Here is a 22,781-nt window from a genome sequence, read left to right as displayed (position 1 = left end):
GTAGATATCCTATTATTTTCCATCAATGTCGGTAACTCATAACGAGTATCCGATTCGCGGATACTCCGTTCCGAAATTTTATACGTTGTCGGAGGTACGCGAACAGAACGTTTTTTGCCGATAGAAGCTTTATTATTTCAAATGATAAACTCGATTTATTATTCATTTTACATCGCGGAGTCTACCAGGGTAGACTTGGTTGATAATTTATATCGCGAACCATGCATTCAGCCCGCCAGACCGTAACGATTGAATTAATACGAGGAACATTAGTCTTCTACTTTAATCCTTATATTACTCATATTCTCGCCGACTCTTCGTCATTAAAATACAGATTGAAATTAATGATACTTTTATGTCGCGATATGGTTTCAGCCGTATTTCAAACATTCGCTCGAAGGCTCGATATTCGTATCAGAGGTCGTTTCCCCAAGAAAATGAGTCGAGCAGAGATTCATTGGGAAAATGATTATCGATCGTAGGAAATCGTTTTAACGGGAGACTATAATTAACGAGTCTTCCTTAAAATCGGAGAGAAATATTTCTGGCAACGTGCGCTGCGCGCTAACTTAGCGAACACGTTCAAACACCGACGCGAATTTATCGCGCGGAAGATACATAGCGCGAGTTAAAATTTCGCGGCACGTTCGAATTGATACAGCAGAATCCTCGACAAGAATGTAGAAGATAAAAGGGGCGAAATTCACTGGTTATGAACAATGAGAAATATTTCACGTCCAAAGTTAAGGTGATTAATCAGAGTCAACTACGATTAAGCGTTTCGGAAGGACGATGTTTGAAAATTACTATTTCCGATTGTATTTATGAAACGATATATAATATTGTTAACAGTGTTTGCCACGCAGGCCTGTTTCACATTTTTCTACGATATTTGCTCAGCGTTGCGTTAAGGACCAGAGGCCCTACGAGAAGCTCGAGTACGTCAAACTCGTATCGCAGCTGTGACCAAGCACAGCTACAGCCCTTGAAGACTACTTGTACGAGATATCAATGCTTCACCGACAAAAAGATTCTTCATTTCGAACGTGGTGTGCGAATGCCAATTTCAATAATTATGCACTTTAGCGCGCGTCCAATCGGAACGATCATGTTCGTCGGACTCGTTCGGTCGGACGCGACGCTGATCAGTGCGATTTAAATCTTTTTACGCGTCGCGCGAACCAGGAAGCGATATTTTCGCTTCACAGCTTTTTTACCAGCGACGCCGCGGCGTCGACGTCGATTAATTGGCTTCGAAGTTTTATACGCGTGGCGCGTCACGCGACTTTACCGCGCGGCCGTCGCGATCGTTTCGTCGCTTTGAAAGGCCGCGTCGATCGAAACACGAAACGAAAAGCTAGAAACGTTGTGTCCGAATGTCCCTGATATTGCTTCCGAAACTTACAACTAAAAAAATATCGATTATCTATATATATCGATATATACGTAGATGCAAGGTGAGCATTCTATCGATTAATGCAAATTCACACGTTTTTAAGGAAATTTGGCATCGGTAGCCGAACGTGATTCGCGACTGAAAGCGATCATTAATCGAACCATGGGTGAGATTGGTTTCATCGGTTCTTCCTGGCCGACCCGAAGAAAGAACAACGAGGGTTGTGTCGAATCGCGAAAACGAATAGCTCGATCCGAACATTCGGATGACAGCGGAGTCATGGGTGGATTTTGTATAACGAGAGTTAGTATAATCCGGTTATTAGAAGCCCGAGTAAACGCATTTCCAAAACGACGAATATCTGTGTTACGCGAATTGGTCGAATAATACGCAAATTGTTCCCATCGAATTCGTGACATTCTAATAATGCGATAATACGATCGTCTTTGGGACGATTATGCGCGTTGCAGACATTCGAGTTATGGGGACGAAACGTAGACACCGAATGCCAGCGTCGCCTGTTAAATCTTGGAGATTCTTCGACTACGCGAAGCGTACCATTTCCACGCTAATATGATTACTCGAATGGCTTGTATTTATCCAAAATAATATTCATTGCGATAAATTGTAAAACTTGTTCCTCGATCTTGAATATCTAATTTGAAAAATTCACAGCCAGGGAATACGCTCAGGGCGAGGATCGCGAGCAAGTGATTCGACTTGACGACCCTGACCTAGTCGATGATGACCGCGAAAGACCTAAATCCGAAGGCAAATAACGAATGAAGCAATCTTGGACTACTAAATTTGCACTACGATTAGCAGGAGGATGCAGCTCCGTGAGTAAGCTCGGCTTAAAATTCGAGGAAAGAGGAGGAGCCGACAGATTGGAAACTGTTTGTCGACAGGATGAACCGACGGAGTTGTGTAGCTCGATCTAACGGGCTGACGTGATCTGTCTATATGATGAGTTGCGAGAACCCTGGCACCTCGTTAATGAATGTGTGTAAACGGTCGCGAGACCTGTCAAAAGTTTTTGACTTATGGTTACGGCCGCTAGATGCCGATGACGTTCCTTCGAACTTTGGCGCGATTAAACGGTGACCACCCCTAAATAAACAGCCATTGTCCGTTATACCACGATATCGCAACGCGTAGCGAAACAGATAAAGGTAGACAATTTTCAATCGTATCATAAATCGGATTTTCAAGGTGCTTTTCAAAGTAAATTGTCTCGTTCGTACCGTACATAGTGATACAATATTATTCGTCGATATCTATGAGATTCGCGCAACGAATCTAATCGTTTTCGTCGCAGCTTTGTAAACGACGGCAGTGCCGTGTCTGCGCATCTCTCAACGCCAAGAAACGAGCTGAATACCAACTAAGAGAAGCCAATCGTCCGGTTCCCGTCTTGTTCGCCGGATGAAAGCCGCCATAGAACCCTGCGCGCACTGGCTTAATACATCTCCGTGGAAACGTAACGCTCCGTCAAAGTGGAAAGTTGTCTTTGAGCTGACGCAAACGCGCGCGTCGAGCTGCGTCCGCGATGAATATGCAACGCGGAACGGAACTTCCACTGGTTCCATTCGATGATTTCGAGCCCAACCAAGTTGAGAGGACTGATTGATTCGCGAAATCTTCGTTAACCATCGATGGCAAAGCGTGGAAGCAACTCGCATTGGAAGCTATGCGTTTCACCATCTTCTAGACAATAATGCAACTTCGAATCGAGTACGGTCATCGACAAATTAAACATAAAATGGCGGACTCGAGCCGAGTCGAGTCGTATCTATCCTTATCGACGTACAAATCGTTCGACTGTGCGACGCGTTTTTAGTTCAACATTTTTTCTACGTTTACGTATCTAACGAAGGCTAACGTCAATGCGATACGTTTGTAAAAGATAGCAGCAAAGAAGACATTGTTGCGTTTAAAATCGATCTTTAAATCAACCGACACGATAAACCCAGTCGGTTCTCGTAATCGTGCCTCCGATAACTTTTCGAAACGTTCAATAAAGCTTTCCGTTGAATTTTAACGAGCGTCTCGTTATTTTTACGTTTCGGCGACGGACGAGTGTCGGGGAAAAAAACACCAACGGGAGAATTCACCACCCCGTGGATTCAACAGCAAAACGGTTTGTCATCATGGGTTAGGTCGCGAGAGTCGATTGCACACCTTAACCCCTATTTTGGCATTTTGAGTAACTCTCTAAAAAATAACGAATTACATTTCTATACATGTATCGAGGCCAAAAGTTTACTCGACAACGATCCATATTTCGAGCGAGCTTCCAAGTTCGTAGTTGTGTTTCCGAATTACCACGATCTCATTACGGTTGATTCCAACCAGCTCTCGAGGAACGTTCACGCTCAAGTGACGCTCGTGTCAAATTCAAGACGCGGAGAGTACGAGCAGAGCACCCTCTTTGGTGTAAATTCTCGAGTCTGACAATAAGACAATGTTACGCTCAGCTGCGAATCCAGCAGGAAATTACCAAAGCTTCTGGTTCTCGTTTCATTTGGAATGAAAAATGGTACTACAAAGACTATCGTTAGCAACGTTACAATATTTTTTGTCGAGCGTTAGCATAGCTCGAGGGTCGCGTTCCTGCGCTAGGAATCCTTTGCTTTCCCACTTGGACTTTTCGCGACCCATTCGAGAAGCCTTTTCTTTCGACGAGCAATCTCAGACGAGGTCATCCCGCTAGGCAAACGAGGTCTTACGCGAGAACGGCGAGATTATCGGTAGAAGCTGGAAGAATATCAAGCGAGAAGCAACAATCGAGCCGAGGTTCGAAAGCCGTCGACGGAAACGTCCCATCGAACCGCTGCCTTCGAAAGTAGCGCACCGGAAAGAACGATACCTTTGATCCGCGAGCTCATCCAGTTTGATAAAACCGTATAATCCTAAGAGTTTCGAGGTTGTACATCGACGATCGAAGAATGCTGATGAAATTGCAGGAATCGATAAGAAAGCGAAATTCGTGTGGAAAAAGATGTTGGAGCGTAAAGAGAGATAACGTCGATTAACGTATAACAGAATAATTATTTCGTTCGATAAGGTATAAAATTAATTCGAATTTGTAGCAAGGATGGTGTAATGATAACATTCGTTCAATTACAAAGTTCATCGGGTGTTGAACTTACTCCTGTCAAACTTGGAGAAATTGTGCCGAAAAGAAATGACACGACCTTAGAATTAAGTCGAAGAGAGTAATTCCGAATGTCGAGCAACGAATAAAAAATAAACCAAGTCCGTTAAATACTTGGCAGCAGCAAAGAAAACTCGCGAACCAGCGTTTCTTGCGTATTCGTGACGCGGAGGTTGCGATAACATCGCGTACCGCGATTTCCTGGAGAGGTCCGGGGAATCCATGGATTCTCGGAACTCCTTCGCGTCTCAGGATTGTTTGTCGGCGCGAATCTCGTTGATCGACGCGTTACAGAAACGAGCGACGAAGCAATTCGTACTCACTGTCTTTTACACAGAAAGCGCCAATAATCCAGAGTGGGAAGAGCGGTACGATGAACACGTTCCAATGCCTTGCGTTCGTGTTGCACCGTAGACTCCTCCCAACGTGCAGTCTAAGGTAAATCATGATCGTTCCACGTCAACTATCCGCGGCTCGATCATAGCAACCGATCGCCAAGCACCGTCGTCCACATCGACGATCTCCTCCTCGTTCACGGAGACTGTCTACACGTACCTTCGTCCCGCGTGTCCTTGGCGCACATCTCACGCATTTTCTTCGCGTAAAATTTTCGCGCACAAGCCGGGCAAAAACGAAATCTACACACGCGACAAATGAAACGAGATACGGGAAATCGGATACGTTGTCTCGAAATAGAAACTGCCAATTTGATGTATCGCGACGGAAGCTGGACCGAGAATATACGGACTCGAAACGCGCACTTTCAATCACTTTTACCCCTGGGGGAGCACCGCAGCACGCAATTCCCCGGGATGCAACACGCGAGAATCACTCTCGAAACGAAATCGACAACACTCGCGATTCGAATGCGATATACCGCGGCACGTTTTTCCGTCTTTCTTTTGATTCCTTCGTTCTTCCGATCCGATGCCCTTTCCACGGGCCCGTGGCCTCTGCGACTTTCAAAACTTTTCCCGATTGTATCGTTTATTCTTTGCGAGAACTTATCCGGTGTTTTACTTTCAACGCGATAACGATACTCGAAACAATTTTGCCAACCGAAAGAGTGGTACGGTGATGCGCGCGGACTCGCTCTCGAGCGAGATTTCGCTCACCCCCGATAGTGTATCAGCACCGGGCCGTGGGTTGCACACACCGCTACCCTCGCACAGCTACCGCGGTCGACGTTAGAGTCGCCACTGTCGAGCCCGCTGCCACCACTACCGCCTCTTCTCCCTCTCTCGATACAACCCCACCGTTGCTACCCCTAGTTCCCATTCGGAGAATCTCGATCCCCACCAGGGTGGGCATAGCCACCGCCGCTGTGACATTGGAGTCGACGCGACGCGGCCGCCACTGCAGCCTAGAACAGCCTAGGGCAGCCTAGGGCAGCCTAGGGCTGCCTAGGGCAGCCACCGACGTCGCGGGATCCTCGTCACCGTCGTCGTCGTCGTCGTCGTCGTTCTCGACGACGTCGACGTTGCTTCCAAGTCCGTGGTGTTACGTCGATCGAAAAGAGGCCCTGTGTAGTACGCGCCCGCGCACATGCTTTACCTCGCATGCGTATCGAACGCAATGTTCCGTCCTCTCTCTTCCACGCGTCCTTTGCTCGATCGCTTTTTCTTCCTTCCACTCGACCCGCGATGAGCTTCTTCATCGGTCGAGCTTTTCTTTTCGAGAAACGTTAATAATCTTGAAATGCCTGATTGTTTTTTGTCACAGAGTGTATATATCGTTTCTTATTTTTTCTCTCTCCGTATCTCTCTTTCTATCTTCCTCTCTCTCTATCTCGCTGTCTTCAGTCCTCGGCACTCTCTTCCTTTATCGCGGTGCAGAAGCCCAGGGTGCTTTGTGTCGGCGCTTCGCGCTCGAATGCAAAAATTTCCAGCGAGAGAGACCGAGGGAAGTTATTGAAGAATCATGAATGGAAATGACAAAGGTTCGCGTTTATATTAATGCCAGATACTGCGGCGTGTCTCTGCGCAGGGGGTAGGTCTGAATAGAGGCACGGTCGAGGATGTTTAATTAAAGAGAGAATTACAAAGTGAAACAAATTCACCTGTTCTCCCTCTGATCTCGCGGCTCTCCGTGGCAACTAGCGCGAACGTTTTTTTCCTCCTAGTCACGTTAATCGTATTTCTACCACCCCTACCTTATTTCCGATTACCATCTTCTCTTCTCTTCTCTTCTCTTTTCTTTGCATTGCTCTTTTTTTTCTATATAAATTAGTTTGCTTAATCCATTCGCTTTGCTTCTCTTCGTTTTCCGTGGCTCCGTTTTAACCTCGCCTCCACGCAACCAAGTTTCCTTCGTGGAAACTCTCACGGTCTTATCTTCTTTTTCTTTTTCTTTTATTCCCGCGAAACTTATCGGGATGTGATAAAAAATTCATAAGAGGAAAAGGTACGAGGTTTCGATAGGTAGGAGACGGTGATACGCGTCTTGAAATGTTGTTAAAATTGATAACGCGGTAACGCGGCGAGGCCAACTGTTTTATTTTGGGACTGAAAGAAGTTGAATTTTGCGTTAATGTCGAGTATAGCGTCCCGGAATTCCTCCCTCGTTGTTCACGGAGGCACCCATCCGCATTTCCGGTCACGTTTCGCAGCGTTTACCGTCGCGCTGATTCACTGGTTCCGTCTTTCCCGATTCTTTTTAGTATTTTTCTAGTTCTCGCTTTGCTTCATTGTTTCTCGATACCCTTTCCTCGCTGCAGGTGCCTCCCTTCTTTCATCTACGAAATGCTTTTCTTGTTCTCGTTACTTATCCCGACGACGCGCTATAATACCATCGCGGGACCCGAGACGAAATACAATTCGGCAAAAAGCAAATGAAAAACATCCTTACACTAACTCTAATCGAATATGAATAAATCGATGCTCATTTTTGTCGTCGGCTCACGAGTCGAGGAAAGGGGATTCGCTTTAATTTTGTCTATGGCCACATTTGCATTAAGATTCTTGCAGAGGTACAAGTGAAGCTGTCCAATTACCGAGAGCGAAACACGCCAATTTTTCTCTATTTTTACTAGTTTCCCTCTGGTTCGTTCCGTTGCCTTTATTTTTCCCTGGAATTCGATAATTATCATATCTTTGCGCTTCCCCTGGCTATTTCTTCGTTTTACATTATTTCCAGGATGCGTTCCGATCTTATCCTTTGGAATTTATATTTGCAAAAATTAAACATGACCTCTTTAACGATAGCGATGCACGCGTGTAAATTGGCCGTATTCGATAAGGTATCACGATTTTCTTATTCCCACCGAGTCGCTATGACCTTGGCCCGTTTATCCTTTTCTCTCAACGATCCACCATAAATGTTGAGTTTGAAACGAGTTTCACCATTCGAACGAGAAAAGTTTCGCTCGTTGAACGGAAATATACCGGACACGTTCGAGTATCGACGAGAGAAAAAAAAAGGAAGTTTGCTTGAATTTTGAATTTGGGCGCGTACGCGTCGCGGGTCGAATACCGAATACCGAATTCCGAACGCGTCTAAAAAAGCGTTGCTGCCAGAAGAAAGAATGGTGGATTAAAGACGACACATGTTTTTGTTCGATCACTTTCGACGAACCCTTTCTGAATTTTTATAAGATCGTTCCGCTGTATCCCTTTACGCGTTTGTGTCGTCTCTTGTTACCGCCCCCTTTTTACCTCGCGTTTTCCGTAAATGGGGAACTTTACAGGCGGTAGAATTTTACTTCTGTCGAAGCACACGTTCGAAGAAACGTAAATACTGGCAACGGACAGCTATAAAGTCTCTACGGTTGAAATTTTGCAAAATGATATGAAAGTTTCTTCGCGAGATTAGAAAAAATTCCTCCGATCTATGTATCTATGTAGCATTTCTATGATGTGAAACGACCTGGTAAAGATACTTGTTGCAAATTTGGTATTGTATATTCGATCGTTTCAAGTGTCGCTCGAGACGAATTTTATTGACACGCGACAGGAAAATTGACTCCTCTACGAGCAACGTGTTCGCTCGTCAGCGCGTTATGTTTTAAACATTCGTCTTGCCGCGCCCGGAATCTTTGTTCCCCCTCGGTTCCATTTCGCTAACATGCTTTTGCTCGCGAAACTTAAACCGTAACTCATGCATACAAAAAGTGGTTTGCGGAAAAAATAAACCCCCGGGTACAAAGAGTTCGCTTCAGTTCCGCTATTCCCAGCATTTGCATTTCACTATTATTTTAAAGTCAACGGGGATTAATGGCGGTTTGCTTAAAAGGACCGTGTAAATAAAACTAATTCTTTTCGGAACGTGAATGTTTTCAACGAATAGGAAAATCCGAGTCCGAGAGAAAACGTTTCTCCTTCGACTTCTCGGTTTAAAAGAATCCGTCGTATGCAACTAAATTTCTTTACTTGTCCTTAGTTTCCCATCATTCTTGGGACCAGAATGCTTCGAATAACAGTCGTTTCGCCGAGACAAAGTAGAGTTCTCTCGCGTTATATTGTTCGCAGCATTTCGCAAATACGTGTAACGCGTGTATCAACCCTTAAAGAGAGCTACGATTCTTTATCAGTTTCTCGAATAGCTCAATGTTCGTTCCAAGTCGCACACGGTTATAAATTGTCTTATCGCTCGAAAAGTGCTGAAAGAAGAATCATCTTTGGATAAAACTCTCGACTCACGAAAAAACAATCCTATATCACGAGTTACGATGTCTCTCGACCCTCTAGCGATGGCGTGAGTTAAGGTTGGAGGACACACACGATCGTTACAGAAATTCGACGCGAACGTGAGCGCAATAGAATGTCGTGCAGTCGTTGATTCGCTTCACCTCGCTCGTCGCGACGCCGACGACTCCCTCCAAAAATGACGCTCCAACGCTGGACGTGTCTAGCGTTCGATATCGTTAATTTTTCGAGATAAAATCGGCAATCGTAACTTTCCGAAATTTCAGAAGAAAATCACAAAAATCTCGAACCTAAATCGACACAACGAAAATATTCAAAATTTCATAACACGCAGTCGCGGCTGTATAAAATCGTTGAATCCTCGTATTATAAAAACTGAAAGCTTTTTCGAAAACTATAGAGAATCGCAATGATTTCAAGATTCGTGTAACGTTCTAGACGTTGGCGTCGCAAGCTTTAGGAACGTTCGATTAGATGAAAAACATGGAAGACGGTTGAAACATTGAACGGCGGTCATTAGAGGAGGGACAGCTTGTCGTTGTCGAGCGGATCGTCGTGTTCCGACATTCCTTGAGGAGATTCGCGCCGAGGCGCGGAATTCTTGACGGATCTACATCGTATTTCGGCCAGAGAAGGTACGAGGACACGTGCTTCTCCGCGATTAACTCTCCGACTTTGAAATTGCAAGCTTCCATAATAAATTTGACCCCGTAAATTCTCCGTCGCGTTCGAATCGGAATGCATCAGCGCTGCTTTTAATTTCCGGGATGCGAACGCTGCCATATTATTACCAATAGTTTATCCCTCTGGATGTTGAGGTTTTTTCCCTACACTTTGATCCTCAATTCCGATCGATTCAACTGTTTCGGCTGATCTTTCTCTACTACAAGTTCGAAAATAAATGTAAAGGACTTGCGCGAGTAGAAAAATCATTCGAAATTCGCAGCCATTAAGCTCGGCATTACTCAAGCCTTGCTCGAGGATTTTTCAAGATGTTAGTCACCCCGGCGAACCAAGAAACTGTTTCTCTTTGGAGACGAAAGAAAATTGCTCGCTGTTTAGCCGATGTTACGTTATCGCAACTGCGTGTAACTGACCACCTCATTACCTCTGGAAACATGACAAATTGCCGCACGAGAGGTAATTACCTCGAGGTTATGAATCATTGCTTCAGTCGCTTTCGGTGGCACAGTTGTGATTAGTACACGCGTCACAGTTAATAACGATTCTTAATGCGTAAGAAATATTAGTCTTCGGTGGAGCTGCTTCTCGCAAAACGTAATAATTAATTCAGGCGAAACAATTTCGTCGACGAAGCGTTAATCGCGTTCTACGCTACCACTTTCGAGACTTGCGCTCGTGAATTACTGTACTATAAATCTCAACAATGAGTTGTTGAGCGGAAAAATGCTTCATCTTCTCCGTTAAAAGTAAAAAAAAAAAAAAGAAAAAAACCAAGAGAAATTGTTAGAAATGGTTGAGCATTCCGAGCGATTGATACGAGGAACAGGCAACGCCACGGAATCACATTGGAGGAAAAGGAAACGCATTTCGTTTTGTGAAAAATGACATAACGCAATGTCAGAACTAACAATAAATCTTGAGAGATATTACGTAAATGTACGCCATACCGTAGCAACGCCACTGAAAAACGATATATTCCGCCTCTCTGAAAATAGCTTGCGCTCTCCGTTGAACGAAATCATTTTTTATCGACCGATTCGTACACTCTGTAATTATCAGGATGTGTCGACGAAAGACATTATTCCTTCCTATATTTATTTTACTTCTGACTTTTCACGTTCTTGGTTATATTTTCTTTCTAGACAAATACCTCCCACTAATGTAGTGTTGAAATTACACTTTGCCGGATCCTTTCAACAGTCATTGATATCGATTTGCCCATGAGAATTATATACACTCGCGAATACGTGCGCGGAGTCCAGAGCTACAGGTACGCGCGCGCAGCAATCCCTGCCTAAACGATAATAACTGGGGTTGCATATGCACCTCGGGAGACATTCCCGTAAGCAGACAATGCGTATCGTTGCAACCTTCGATGAGACTCGTGGAATCTCGTTAGTCTGTTGTGTTTTCTAGTAACCGCCTCGCGCAACCCCGGCGGCGCGGGCGTGGTGCGATATACAATTATCCGGTTGCTTTTCTAAGTCTTTTTTTGTTTGTTTGTGTTTTTTCAATTTATTACTTTTTTAATTGCGCTACTGCCATTAACAAAATCTTTAGCAGGCAGGTTTGAATAGAGGTACTTGGTTGGTATACCATTCGATGATATTTTATTGTACGTTTGTTTGTGAGAAAAATCTATATAATTGTTGGTCATTCGTCTGAAAAGTCACAGTTTTTTAATTGTATCGCCTCTTTGGAATACTTTGTGCACACGGCTATTCAAAATATATTTAATTTTCTTAAAGAATACCTAGTGAAACTCTGCGTATACAACGAAAATGTGGTACAATTACCTTACGATTCTTCCACTATGCAGTTTTACACGAAGAGTCGATTTATTCTTGCTTTCGATACCTGCCGCGTAAAATAATGGTTTTCACGCAGAAATCGTTGTTACATGCTGAAAATGTTTAAACTTTCATGAATTACGTATTACCCTCGGAATGTGACTGTCTACGCTAAATATTTATGCAATTAAAACGGTTGCTACGTTGCCCGTTCGTGTAAATAATAAAAGATTAGCGTGTTGCAGAATCGTGATGGAATTCTGCATAATTCGCACGCATAAATGGCTGGTTCTTCGTGCTCGACGGACAAAGGGCGAGTTATTTCGGAAATGTCGCCTCGAAATCTCGCGGAGCGACTGCACAGCCGGAGATATTAAATAGTTTCGCGAACAGAAGAAAATCGTTCTCGTTCCTTCGTGACTTCCAACCAAGTCGAAGAGAAAAATTGGTTAAATTTAGCGACTGACCGGGTTTCCTGGTTTATTTGTATTGTCGTTTGTGCAAAATTTCGTTTGCGAGCTGAAACTCGCAACAGAAAGAAATTCTACGATGAAAGAATGTTTTATGGATGGAGAAACGATCGTTCTTTGCGGGAAATTAGGTTTTGAAAGCAGTAAATATGAATGCGAAACGCGAGTGTATTGTGCGGGACAAAAGGGAAGTGATCAACTTTTGCAACGCATTGTCGACTTTTCTATGCAATGGAAACGAGTTTGTTATTCATCCTGTCAATCAAGTTTCCAATATTGCAAACTTTATGATATCAACCGCGGTAATGCACGTTGAAAGATACGTATGTCTCGTTTCGCTTTGTAAGGAGGAATTTTGCAAAGTTAGATATCTGTGAAAAGCAGGGGTAAACCAAGTCGTACGATATATACGGAAAGACTCATTAGTGTGGCATTCCTTTCACGTAACTTGTCTTCGTTTAATTCCAGTAGAAGCAAGAAACGTGGCGAGTCGGTGTACCGAGAGCTTCGATGTAGAAATTTTCACTCAGATATCAGGAGGTAGAGTACGGGTCACGAACGCCGTGAATACATATACAATATGTTTATGTCTAAAATTTATCGTGGTCCCGTTTAACTCGTCCTTTTCACGATAAACTCTGCACACCAAAGTTTGTATTCGTAAAACGGAGCTGTTTTGAAAAGTGTGCGTCACGAACGTATACGATGAACTGTATCATTTAAATCGCATTCGAACATACGATTATTCGAGAACTTGGAGCTATCCGTCCGCTCGAAAAACGCGATTAATATGCAATCGAAAAAGTTTGAAATTTATTAACAACCCTTAATCGTTATTTAAAAATAAACGTAATCGTTGGAATTGCGACTGGCGTGCACGTCGTCGTCGTGTCGTGCAACGCTGGAACGGATTCCCTCGCGCGGCAATGCGTCGCGACGCCGATTTCCGGGGAATCAGATCGAGGGAACGTGACGTCGAGAGCACGGGCCGTAATGCTCGTTTGAAATTCAAAGGCGAGGCGGGTGTTGCGCGCGGATACGCGCGATCGATCGCGGAATCAAAGAAATGTCGCAGACGATATCGAACGCGTTGCCAAGGGAATTATGGGGCCGATATTATGCCGTAGCCAATCTGTAAAATACAAGGTGCAACGGAAATCGTGATACAAACGCGAACAGGATCATTCTGTGTGCGAAATAAGCCAACCGATGCTTCGATATTATTATCGCTCGTCTACGAAATCCTAATCGGTGTATCGCGTGAATTATTATACGGCATAATCTTTGGCTACCAAACCGTTACTAATTTTCGCGTACCTGTATCATTCGTGGATGACAATAAAGATGAGAATGTGGTCGAACAATAGGCTGCATCGGTGGCACGGTTCTTTCACAGATTAAAGCACAATGATTCGGTATGTGGCGTGAAATGCAAACTGGAACACGCACTATATTTAATAAAGTGACAAGAGTTACTACGCTGCACTGGGAACGTATCAGACCGCGCAACAATGCACCAAGAGTTTCGTTCTTTAATTCACCGGAAACGAGAAAAAATTACGATCGCGTCGGTGGGAGCTAGCGGAACTTGATATTTCTGGCCAGCGACAGTTTCTCACCGACGAACTTTCGACACTGTGCTCGTTCCCGTTTGTAACGCGCCAGCCTGAAACCGAGAACAGAGGATAGTAACGATTTCTGATGCCAGTCGAAGGGGGAATTCGCAAAACTCTTGAACGAGCATAAACATTTACGGACACCTTCTAAGCGATTCGTCTAGCATACATACGTATGTCGACGATTTGAGAGAAATTTCTGCGACGTCAAAACTTTGATCCAAAGAGATATAACTTGGAAGGTTGAATACGATACTTTCTTTGGAACTATAAATCATATTATATAATATAATTCACCTGCTGCGGGTATTTCTATGGCGAATCGCAACCGTGTGTTTGTCCACCGAGGCGAAAATTGACCCACTTCCTGCCGCGCAATTATCCGTATCTCCGTTACTTTGTGCGAGGTCCATCGATTCGCAATAAAACGCTTCATTATAGTCGAAAGTACAGAGCAGACGCAACAACTGAATAACGTTAATAATTTGCGTCTGAATTCTGCGTTAAACAATAATAATATTTCCTATGTATTTTAACAGGACCGGGAACCGTTGAACCGATACTTGTTGGCGCGCTATTCAATTATTGCATCGTAATAATCTTGAATAACAATAACGAAGCGCGTTAATATTTAAAAATTATCATAACGTAATTGATTTTCGCCTGATTGAATAGCGAAGACCATTAATGATCGTTTCTATCGTAGATTAATATCGATTTAAACCGTATTAGCGAGAAATTCATGCCGCATACGCAAGTTAATGGTAAGCTCGTTTAAAGATTCCACGATAAAACGATATCGCGTGAAAGCAATAGCGTGAAAGTATAGGTTTCCAAGAATGTTGATTTTTAAAGAGTTCGAGGCACGTTCGCGATCGTTTGCCTGTTAATTTGCTAAAATATCGTTCGCGGCAGCGTCTGTTAAGCAACAAATAACCCCTGTGATACGTACTCTTTACGCGTATTTCAGCCCCTCGCTCCATAAAATGTCAGACGACGAGGCAAACGAAAGGCTACGTAGTACGTAGGCAACATAGGGGACGAGCGGTTGGTCTGAACTCTGAACGAAGAGCGAGATACCCGCGAGACAGTCCCCGATGTGACGTTCCTGAAATGAGCTTTTTACGACGCTCGGATAGATGGGGGCAAGCGTGGACGGGCGAGACGGACAAAGAATGGGCACGAGAAAGTTCTCGAAGACCGACGGAACTCGGAAGCTTGCAGCGAACGAAGGAAAATATTAGTAGTCGCGAGGCTGGCTGCGAGGCTGGCTCTCTCTTCTTTTACCTTCGTTTTTCCAACCAGCCCCCTAGCCTACTCGTATTTCCTTCATTTTCGCCTGCATCTTGACCTCCCTTCGTTGCCTTCGCCGATGCCGGCTTCGTTGTTCGCGCTTTTCCCTTATTTTTCTCCCGACATTTTCCAACGGTCTCATTTTTCTTTTTCCGCGCGTTATTCCATTCTCCCACGTAGTGTTTTGTCTAGCTCGGTCATTTGCGCCCTTTTTTTCGTCGTCATCTTTTTTCCACCTTTCTACGCTCGACTTCTCGTTTCGTTCCGCACTTTTTCGCCTTCCGTGGTGCGGATCGCGTTCAACCTCTTCACCTGTATCGCGATCAGGTTATCAACGCTAGACGCGGCTCGACGTTTACTCGGCTATTTTTCAGATAAAATAAAACCGAGGACTAGTCATCGTTAGCTGCGCGAGTTTCCTCCTCGATGCCGCCCCGTTAATTATCGTTTTAGTCGAAAATTTATCGATTCGAGAATACGCAAACGAGGGAGAATTAATTCTTGCCGAGAAGTGAAGTAAAAATCGCGCGATAGAGAGTTAAACAAACATATTTACACCAGCGAGTTCTCAAAGTTGGAACGTGACCCTCGAAAGTTTTCCAAGTGGCCCGAGGTGGAGACTGCACGTTTAAAACAACAGCAGAGGAACGACCTTATTTTTCTTTCCGAAAGCCAAAACGCCAGGAGTGTGCTTTTCGTCCGTGGTTACCGCACTTGGTCCTTCCCTCTCACTCTCCCACTTTTTTTTTCTTTTAGTTTCCTCGTTCCTGAACGACTATCGCGCAAGAAAATCTAACGCGTGGCGGTTCGATAAACAATCTCGATTGAAAAAACTCGTCAACAGCGGTGGACACCCTGGTAATTAGATGTTGCGCTCGACGTCGCCCGCGATAATTACCGCCAATTGTTTCTTTCCCTGCGGCAATTACCGGTGTTCGTCTATCGTTTCTTCGTCAGTTGCCGAGTCCGTGGACGACGTCGACGTCTCGACGCAAGAAAACGGAGGTTGAAATGAAGCGAGAGTAGGTATAACGCGGACCAAGATAATTGTGGTCTATTGGAACGTTGGAAAAGTTTGTCCCGTTCCGTGGAAGTACGCGCGCCACTGCGTTCCTGGCAAACTTCGTTTCAACCAAGTCTTCGGAAAAGCCACTTTCATTTTTTCCATACTTTTCATTTTTGACCCGAAGGATTTTTTCAACAATTTGAATGTCGTTGCAGTTGCAACGAGCATCTACGTTCGCTTTCGCGGCACAGCGACACTCTCCGCTTCGTTAACTCTTATCCAAGATGAAGTTTGTAATTTCTTGGTAACAAAGGATGACAGGGAGGATCGCGCGATCGACTCGAGCTTTTTTTCCCCTTGGGTACGCTAGCATAGTTCGAAAGTCGTCGATGCTGTTATTTAAGTTTCAAATTGCCTCTCTTCCCCCTTCCACGACTTGTACATTTAATTCTACGGGAAGTTTTTCGATTACGCCGAGTCGCCAATCGACGTAACACATTACGCTCGACGGGGGTCCAGGGTGGGTGGCTGAGCTTTACACGCCGCCCTCGAGTGTCCTGAAACGGCGATAAAAGCGGAAAGCTCTCATCTCGGTCGGGCGAAATAATATTGTTCCGTGCCCGTTAGCGTGATCGCCGTCAAGTGTACGTACTTGTTGATGTAATCGAACACAACATTCCACTCGAGCTTGCGCTAAAATCACGCGAGTGCGATCTAAATAAATATCGAACGCACAACTTTTACGTGACTTTTACGATACAAGCCAGTTGGAATTAAACCGAAACGTTTCGTCGAAATAAAGAAATGTATTTTCAAAAGTAACCGATAGACTCGCGCGTATGCAACGGTATTCAAAGTTCAACGCGCGCACGGTAAGCCAAAGAAAGGTTAACGAAGCTCGTGAAAGTTTTAAAGCTTTCGAAATTCCTCGATTAACGAGAAGTATGCTTATATCTCTGTAAATATTAATTCCCGTTACCTTTGATGTCTTTTTTATTTTCACTCTTTGCTGGCGTTTCCATAAAAGCTTAATAGCGGGTAACCAAAAGTACCGAGAATTTGCAAAATTTCGATTCTGGTTCCATTCGAATTTCTTTCAACTTTCGACGTGTTCATTTTACGACGAGTTCAGACTTTTCCACGAGATTCTGCGATCGTATAATACTCTATCGTTTCATATATTTGCAAAACAAGTAATTCCAAACACCGCGATGAAAAACTTGTTCGTTTCGAAAGTTACTCGGTACAGAGACTTACTCTTATCGAGACGACGAATGAAAGTAATTAAGCGGACGATCAAAGACTGCTAGTGAATCGTCTATCGACATGCTTCGGTGACTTTAGCTCTTTCTCGGCCATCGAGGTAGAATAAGCCGATAAAAGTAAACGAGTGTAAGCCACTGGAAGGGTCCACGGTGTATAGTAATTGCACATCGGATCGTGGTTGTTTGATTGGATCAAGAACTTAATCCCCCAGATAAGCCAATACGTCAATCTGAATTGTCGTTTCGTCGGGGAAACGATACTTTCAGCAACGGGAACAAGGGAAATGATCTCTTTCGGTGTATACATATACGTACGCTGACAATCGGAAGGAAAAGGGCGTACAAAATCAATAATTACTCACGCTGGAAATTGGACAAATTCGAAGCGTTCGTCTCTGGTTTCATGATTTTTCATATTTTGCTACGATGCGTATTTTGCAAGTACGAACGGTTATCAAAGTACAGAATCTTAAAGCGTTAAATTTCCAAGTTTCAACTCTCGCCCTGGCAGAGCTTTCGAATTCCCAGCCTTTTCATTATAAAGCTTTTAATTGGTAATTTTGTGCTTTTGCGTTTCAACTTTCCGAAACCTTGAGCCTTGCAGTTTCGATTCTGTTGAAAGTTTGACTTGCAACCCCCGATTCTATATGTATACCGCTGAGCTCTTGAGTTTTGATCTTGCTGATCGCACAGCTTCCACTCTCTCGACTTCCTCGATCGCTGAGTTTTAGAACTCTGATTCTACGTATCGTCCAACTTTCAAGTTTCGTTTCCGTTCGTCGCTCGTCGTTAAGGTTGTGATTTTTAAACGGAAGACAGGCGTTGGAAAGCTCGAGTTTTCCTCAAATTTTGCATCCCGAAACGTGACGAATCGTCGAGCAGCAAGGGCAAGAGCGACTCGCTTCAATAAAAGCTCGACGCGATGCTGCAGCGCAAAGTGCAATGCCGACACGATTATGAGCAAATAAATCTCCTGTCAGAGAAATTCCTGTAAGAGAAATTCCGTCTCGAGGAGCTTTCCAGCGTTCATTCGATTAAATCGTTTCGCGAATGAATTACACTTTCGTTCTTTTAATTTATAGCGTGCGACCGCGACGGAGTCGTGCCGCGTGAAACGATTAGGAGGACCACCCGCGAGAACTTTGGATGAAAACGCGTGCTGGTTCTTTCTCAACTGGAAAGCGTGAGCAACACCGGTAAAAGCTCCGACGGCGACGGCGGGCGACGCTGTTCGACGGCGTTGTTTGCCGATCGTGCGATTCGGTGCGTCCGTGATCGCATCAAGAGGTCGGAACTTTTAAATCCTTCAGACTCGTGGTTTTCGCACGCCGATAACGGAAAAATCTTTCGCTCCGAATCGAAAGGGTGGTTTAACCGGTAACCATTTAATCACGTCAAGATACACGAAATTCTGGACGCGCGACTCCAGCGTCGAGATTAAGTGCTAATCGGGGTCGCGAAAGTTAACCCTCGGATTTCTCAGTCGCTACGTCCACGCAACGTCTGAATTGGCAACAATTGGCAATTACGCTGGCAAACCAACGATTAGGGATACTACGGGAAAACAAGTTGATGTTCAAAGTGTTACGAATTAATATCGTGTCCGCGATGCAACGAGTTCGTCGCGCTGGTGGTGACTTCCTACGGGCCATTCATCCGGGAGTAATTAAACTCGAGCAAGTTCGAGGAAGAACGGACAGAAATCGACGCGATACCCGTCGGAAGCGATTAAACGCCAGAAGCATTCTAAATTACGTAACGAGGCGGAGTGAAGAGGAAAAGAGACGGAGATAGAGACGAAGGGAGAAAATGAGACAAAAACGAGCATTTCGGCGAGCGGCAAATGCGAAATCGATGGTAGCCGTTATCAGACAACTCGACCTGCAAATATTCGATTGAAAAGCAGACCGAACAAAAGAACGAATATTCGTTCGCGACCTCGGGAATCCCAGGAGAGTTAGACGTGCACTCGCCTCGCGATGACGAGAGTCTGCGTTACCGCGCTCTACTGCTCTCTCCTCGAACATGGAACACGTGGAAAAGCTTTGAGATGAACCATTGCGAAAACCGTTAATGGTACCTTGTTATGGGATCTATCCAATGGTACACCCGCTACCTCTTTGGGCCACGGTTAGTCGAGAAGACTATCCCATCGGGTGTTGATGATCTTTATGACAGTTTTCGAGACAAATCTTATAGGTAGTAGATACCCGGGGAACAGCTTCGACGATCGATAGAAAATCTTTTTATCGAATCGTCAACGATCGAGGAACCTACGAAATAGTTATACGATGTTACCACTTCAAGTCCTCGATCCCAACGAATTCGGCCGCGACAAAGCTTTACCCGCGCGACGACTCCCAGGGAATAAAGTTCGCGCTCGATAAGAACACCCGCGGCGAACTTCTCATTCGTGTTTAATCGTTTCCGATAAAAACTCGAATGGAGCGCGCGATAAATTTAGAGATGAACCGGTTCGTTTCTTTTCAAACCGAGGGAAAAACGTGATGCTTTTTGATGCGTTTGCGGATAAGCAAATGTCGCTTTTAAGCATTTAGCAAATTCCAGTGGCTTTTCCAGATGCTTGCGGCCGAAAAAAGAGCTAAGCGACATCATGAAACGTTAAACTTGCCTCTTACCTGTGCGGTTCTACGTTTTTAACAAATTTATGTACGTAAATAAATCTGTAAATGTAGAATATTTGTGCAATTTTGACCCATGTCCGCTTTCTTTTTTAAATAACGAATAATATCGTAAGGAATTTCGTACGAATTCTTGGACCGATGGAGTCTTTAGCCACGCTTACTTGTTGCGTTCTGTATTCCTGTACGTAGCCCGGAAATCTGGGTGCAGATTCACCTCCATAACTTACAAGGAAGAATGTAATATGCATATTGCGGAGATAGACTATCGTGTTTCCCTCGCTGTGGAACGCGATGTCCTTTTTTTTTAACGGGTAAAGAAATATTGAATCACCGCGGACCGCGGTAGGGCTTGCAGTCGAGCATCGCGAACGATTTAAAAGGAGAAATGGAATTACTTATCTCTCGTGGCGTCCGACGTTAACAAAGCAGCGAGTCGTTTATTCCTCGAATGATCGTACAAAATTGCAGACTTTAAATTGAACGTAGTCGGTTTGGTCGTTGGTTTTTAATACGTAATAATGATATTACGTAGCAGGGTATCGGTAAAAACTACCTGTTCGCTGCTCGAATTCTATTTTATCTTTCAAACGACAATTATTTCACGAACATCCACCATTTTTCTTAACGATCTCGTAAAAAAAGCTCCAATTCTTACTTTTCTTTTTCGTGTCAATTAATGTCTCACAAGTGTCATGCGATTCACTTTGGAATCCAACGGTCGTTATCACCCCAAACTAAACCATTAAACGACCGAGACACTTTCTTCTTGGTTTGATACTGCCCCGGAGACGGGACGTTAAATTAATTAATCAGCGAATTATGCCATCATTAACGAGTTTATCTAATCGGTGAACCGCACCGACCCGGGAGCCCATTTCCATCTGTTCAGACTCGAACGGCGCGCTGGATAATCCCTCCGGAGGGTTGGCTCGAGGACAATTTTTCCATCGAGGATTCTTTGAAATGGGATTCCCCCGTTTCCTTTGGGCGTCGCTCGAAAATTACTGCTCGAGTCCTATCCCACGATTTGTCTTTCCACCGCTACCACCTCCACTCACCAAAGCTAATCATTTTTACCCTCATTTTTCCAATTTTTTCCCTTTGCTTGCTCGTGAAAATTTACTCTGCCGTCTCGGGTATCGATAAACGTGGTACCATCGTATCCGATTAGTTGTCTTCTTGGACCGATTCGAAAATCCTCTACTCGTGTTTCGGTGATCGATAATCGACGGTCCAGATTTTCCAACATCTTTTTCTCCGTTTCGACGTTTCTTTGTTGGAAATTGAATTTCTGAGTCGACGTCGCGATCGATTAACGTTTGAAATCGGTGTGGCGCAGCGCGGCAGAGAAACAGCAGATGCTGCGGCCACTGATTGTTCGCGCGTTGTAACTTCGTTCGCGCCATTGATTTACGCGAGAGAATAATTTCGCGCAACAGTTACGACACAGGCTAATCATATTTCATCGTGTAATCATATTATGATTTCGCGGTTCGGAATGAAATTTGCGGGTCACGTTCGAAAGTTCGGCGGAGGGAATGCCGGTTTCGGTGGTTTTCCAGATATCGAAAGAATAAAATATGCTTGGCGGTACAGTTCTTGGAAACATTGATATCCCGACCGCGAAACCTGTGGATATTAATGGAGTTTTGTTAAAAAGTAAGTACACCCGGTTTGATTAGCGAAACATCTATATTTCGTACGTAGGACAACCTAAGCCTACAGGTTATACCGTGTTTAACTAATTTTCACGACTCGTCGCGTCAAGCTCTTTTCGTCGAAAGCTTTCGCTTTTTTGTCCTTTCTCGCTTGCCTTTCTGTTTCTCAGGGATTCGTTTTCACGCATCGATGTAAAGGGAACGTGGAAGCGTGGAAAATGTCTTCCAATAGTCGATTTGTACAACGACTGTTATTCCGCGCTTTATTCCAGGGGAACAGCATTTGAATAAGGCGAAAGTTTCCAGCCGGTTTACAGGGAACATCAAAGTTAACTGCTGGCATTCTCACGGAATATGTACGACATTCGTGGTCCGAGCACGGAGCAAATCACAGTCACCGTAACTCGTATAAAATCGTTCCTGCACCACCGCTCGACGGGTTTTAATTGCTGCTGACGCTGTTCACCCGTAAATCGGCTAAACGGATTAATCGGTGCTCATCGAACAATCGATTTAACCGAGTGACACGTTCTTGATCGTTAAATTAATGACTCGAAGCGTTGCGAATTCGCGCCCGATGTTCATTAAAATTGCGAATATATGGTTATTACAATATTCTGGAGAACTGACGCTAGTCGTTTCCGAATTGGATATGCAAACCACTTTGCCAAACGAACGCGAAGCAAACCCCGCAACGCAATTGTGCTTTGCTCGCACAAAAATATGTAGGAAAGAATCGATTGCAGGTAGAACCGCTTACACGCCCTACACTCTTACGCTTTACTTTCATCCACGGAATTAAAAAATTGCATACGCGCGAGAGTCCGTTCGCGTCAAACTCGTTTCAAGCATTCTTCTCAAACGTAGCCCCTCGAATTTCTCGTTGAAGTTTGGTGCTCGAAAGTTCGGTAGGAGGACTGGACCCCGTGTAGGGTGCTCGATCGAATGGCTTACATCCATCGTAGTCGTGTATTCGGTTGGTTGTCACGTTCGCGCTCTTGCTCCCTTTTCTTCGCTCTTTTCTTTTCACGTAACATTTGCGTATCGCGGGGATTCTTCCTTTCTACGAATGGTACGTTAAACAAAATCGAACCTCTTTCGAACTGGTTCGTCCAAGACTCGTCTAAATCAACGACGATGCTCGCAAGTTGGAATCTC

The 22,781-nt window shown here is 44.4% G+C and overlaps 1 protein-coding gene across 2 annotated transcripts in view; it reads right to left on the bottom strand.

The window, feature by feature from the left end:
* LOC128893487 (protein turtle-like) overlaps positions 1–5,802 on the bottom strand; it is a 125,747-nt gene extending 119,945 nt beyond the window's left edge. For both annotated transcript variants that reach the window (XM_054154463.1, XM_054154464.1), the window contains exon 1: positions 4,877–5,802. In XM_054154463.1, the coding sequence (XP_054010438.1) occupies positions 4,877–5,000 (124 nt within the window). In that variant the 5' untranslated portion in view covers positions 5,001–5,802. The remainder of the gene's footprint in view (positions 1–4,876) is intronic.
* Positions 5,803–22,781: the final 16,979 nt, after the last annotated feature.

Source organism: Hylaeus anthracinus, unplaced genomic scaffold, assembly GCF_026225885.1.
Source record: "Hylaeus anthracinus isolate JK02 unplaced genomic scaffold, UHH_iyHylAnth1.0_haploid 3, whole genome shotgun sequence".
NCBI classification, from domain to species: domain Eukaryota; kingdom Metazoa; phylum Arthropoda; class Insecta; order Hymenoptera; family Colletidae; genus Hylaeus; species Hylaeus anthracinus.
Note: the sequence above shows the minus strand (reverse complement) of the source record. Positions and strands in the feature narration are given on the sequence as shown.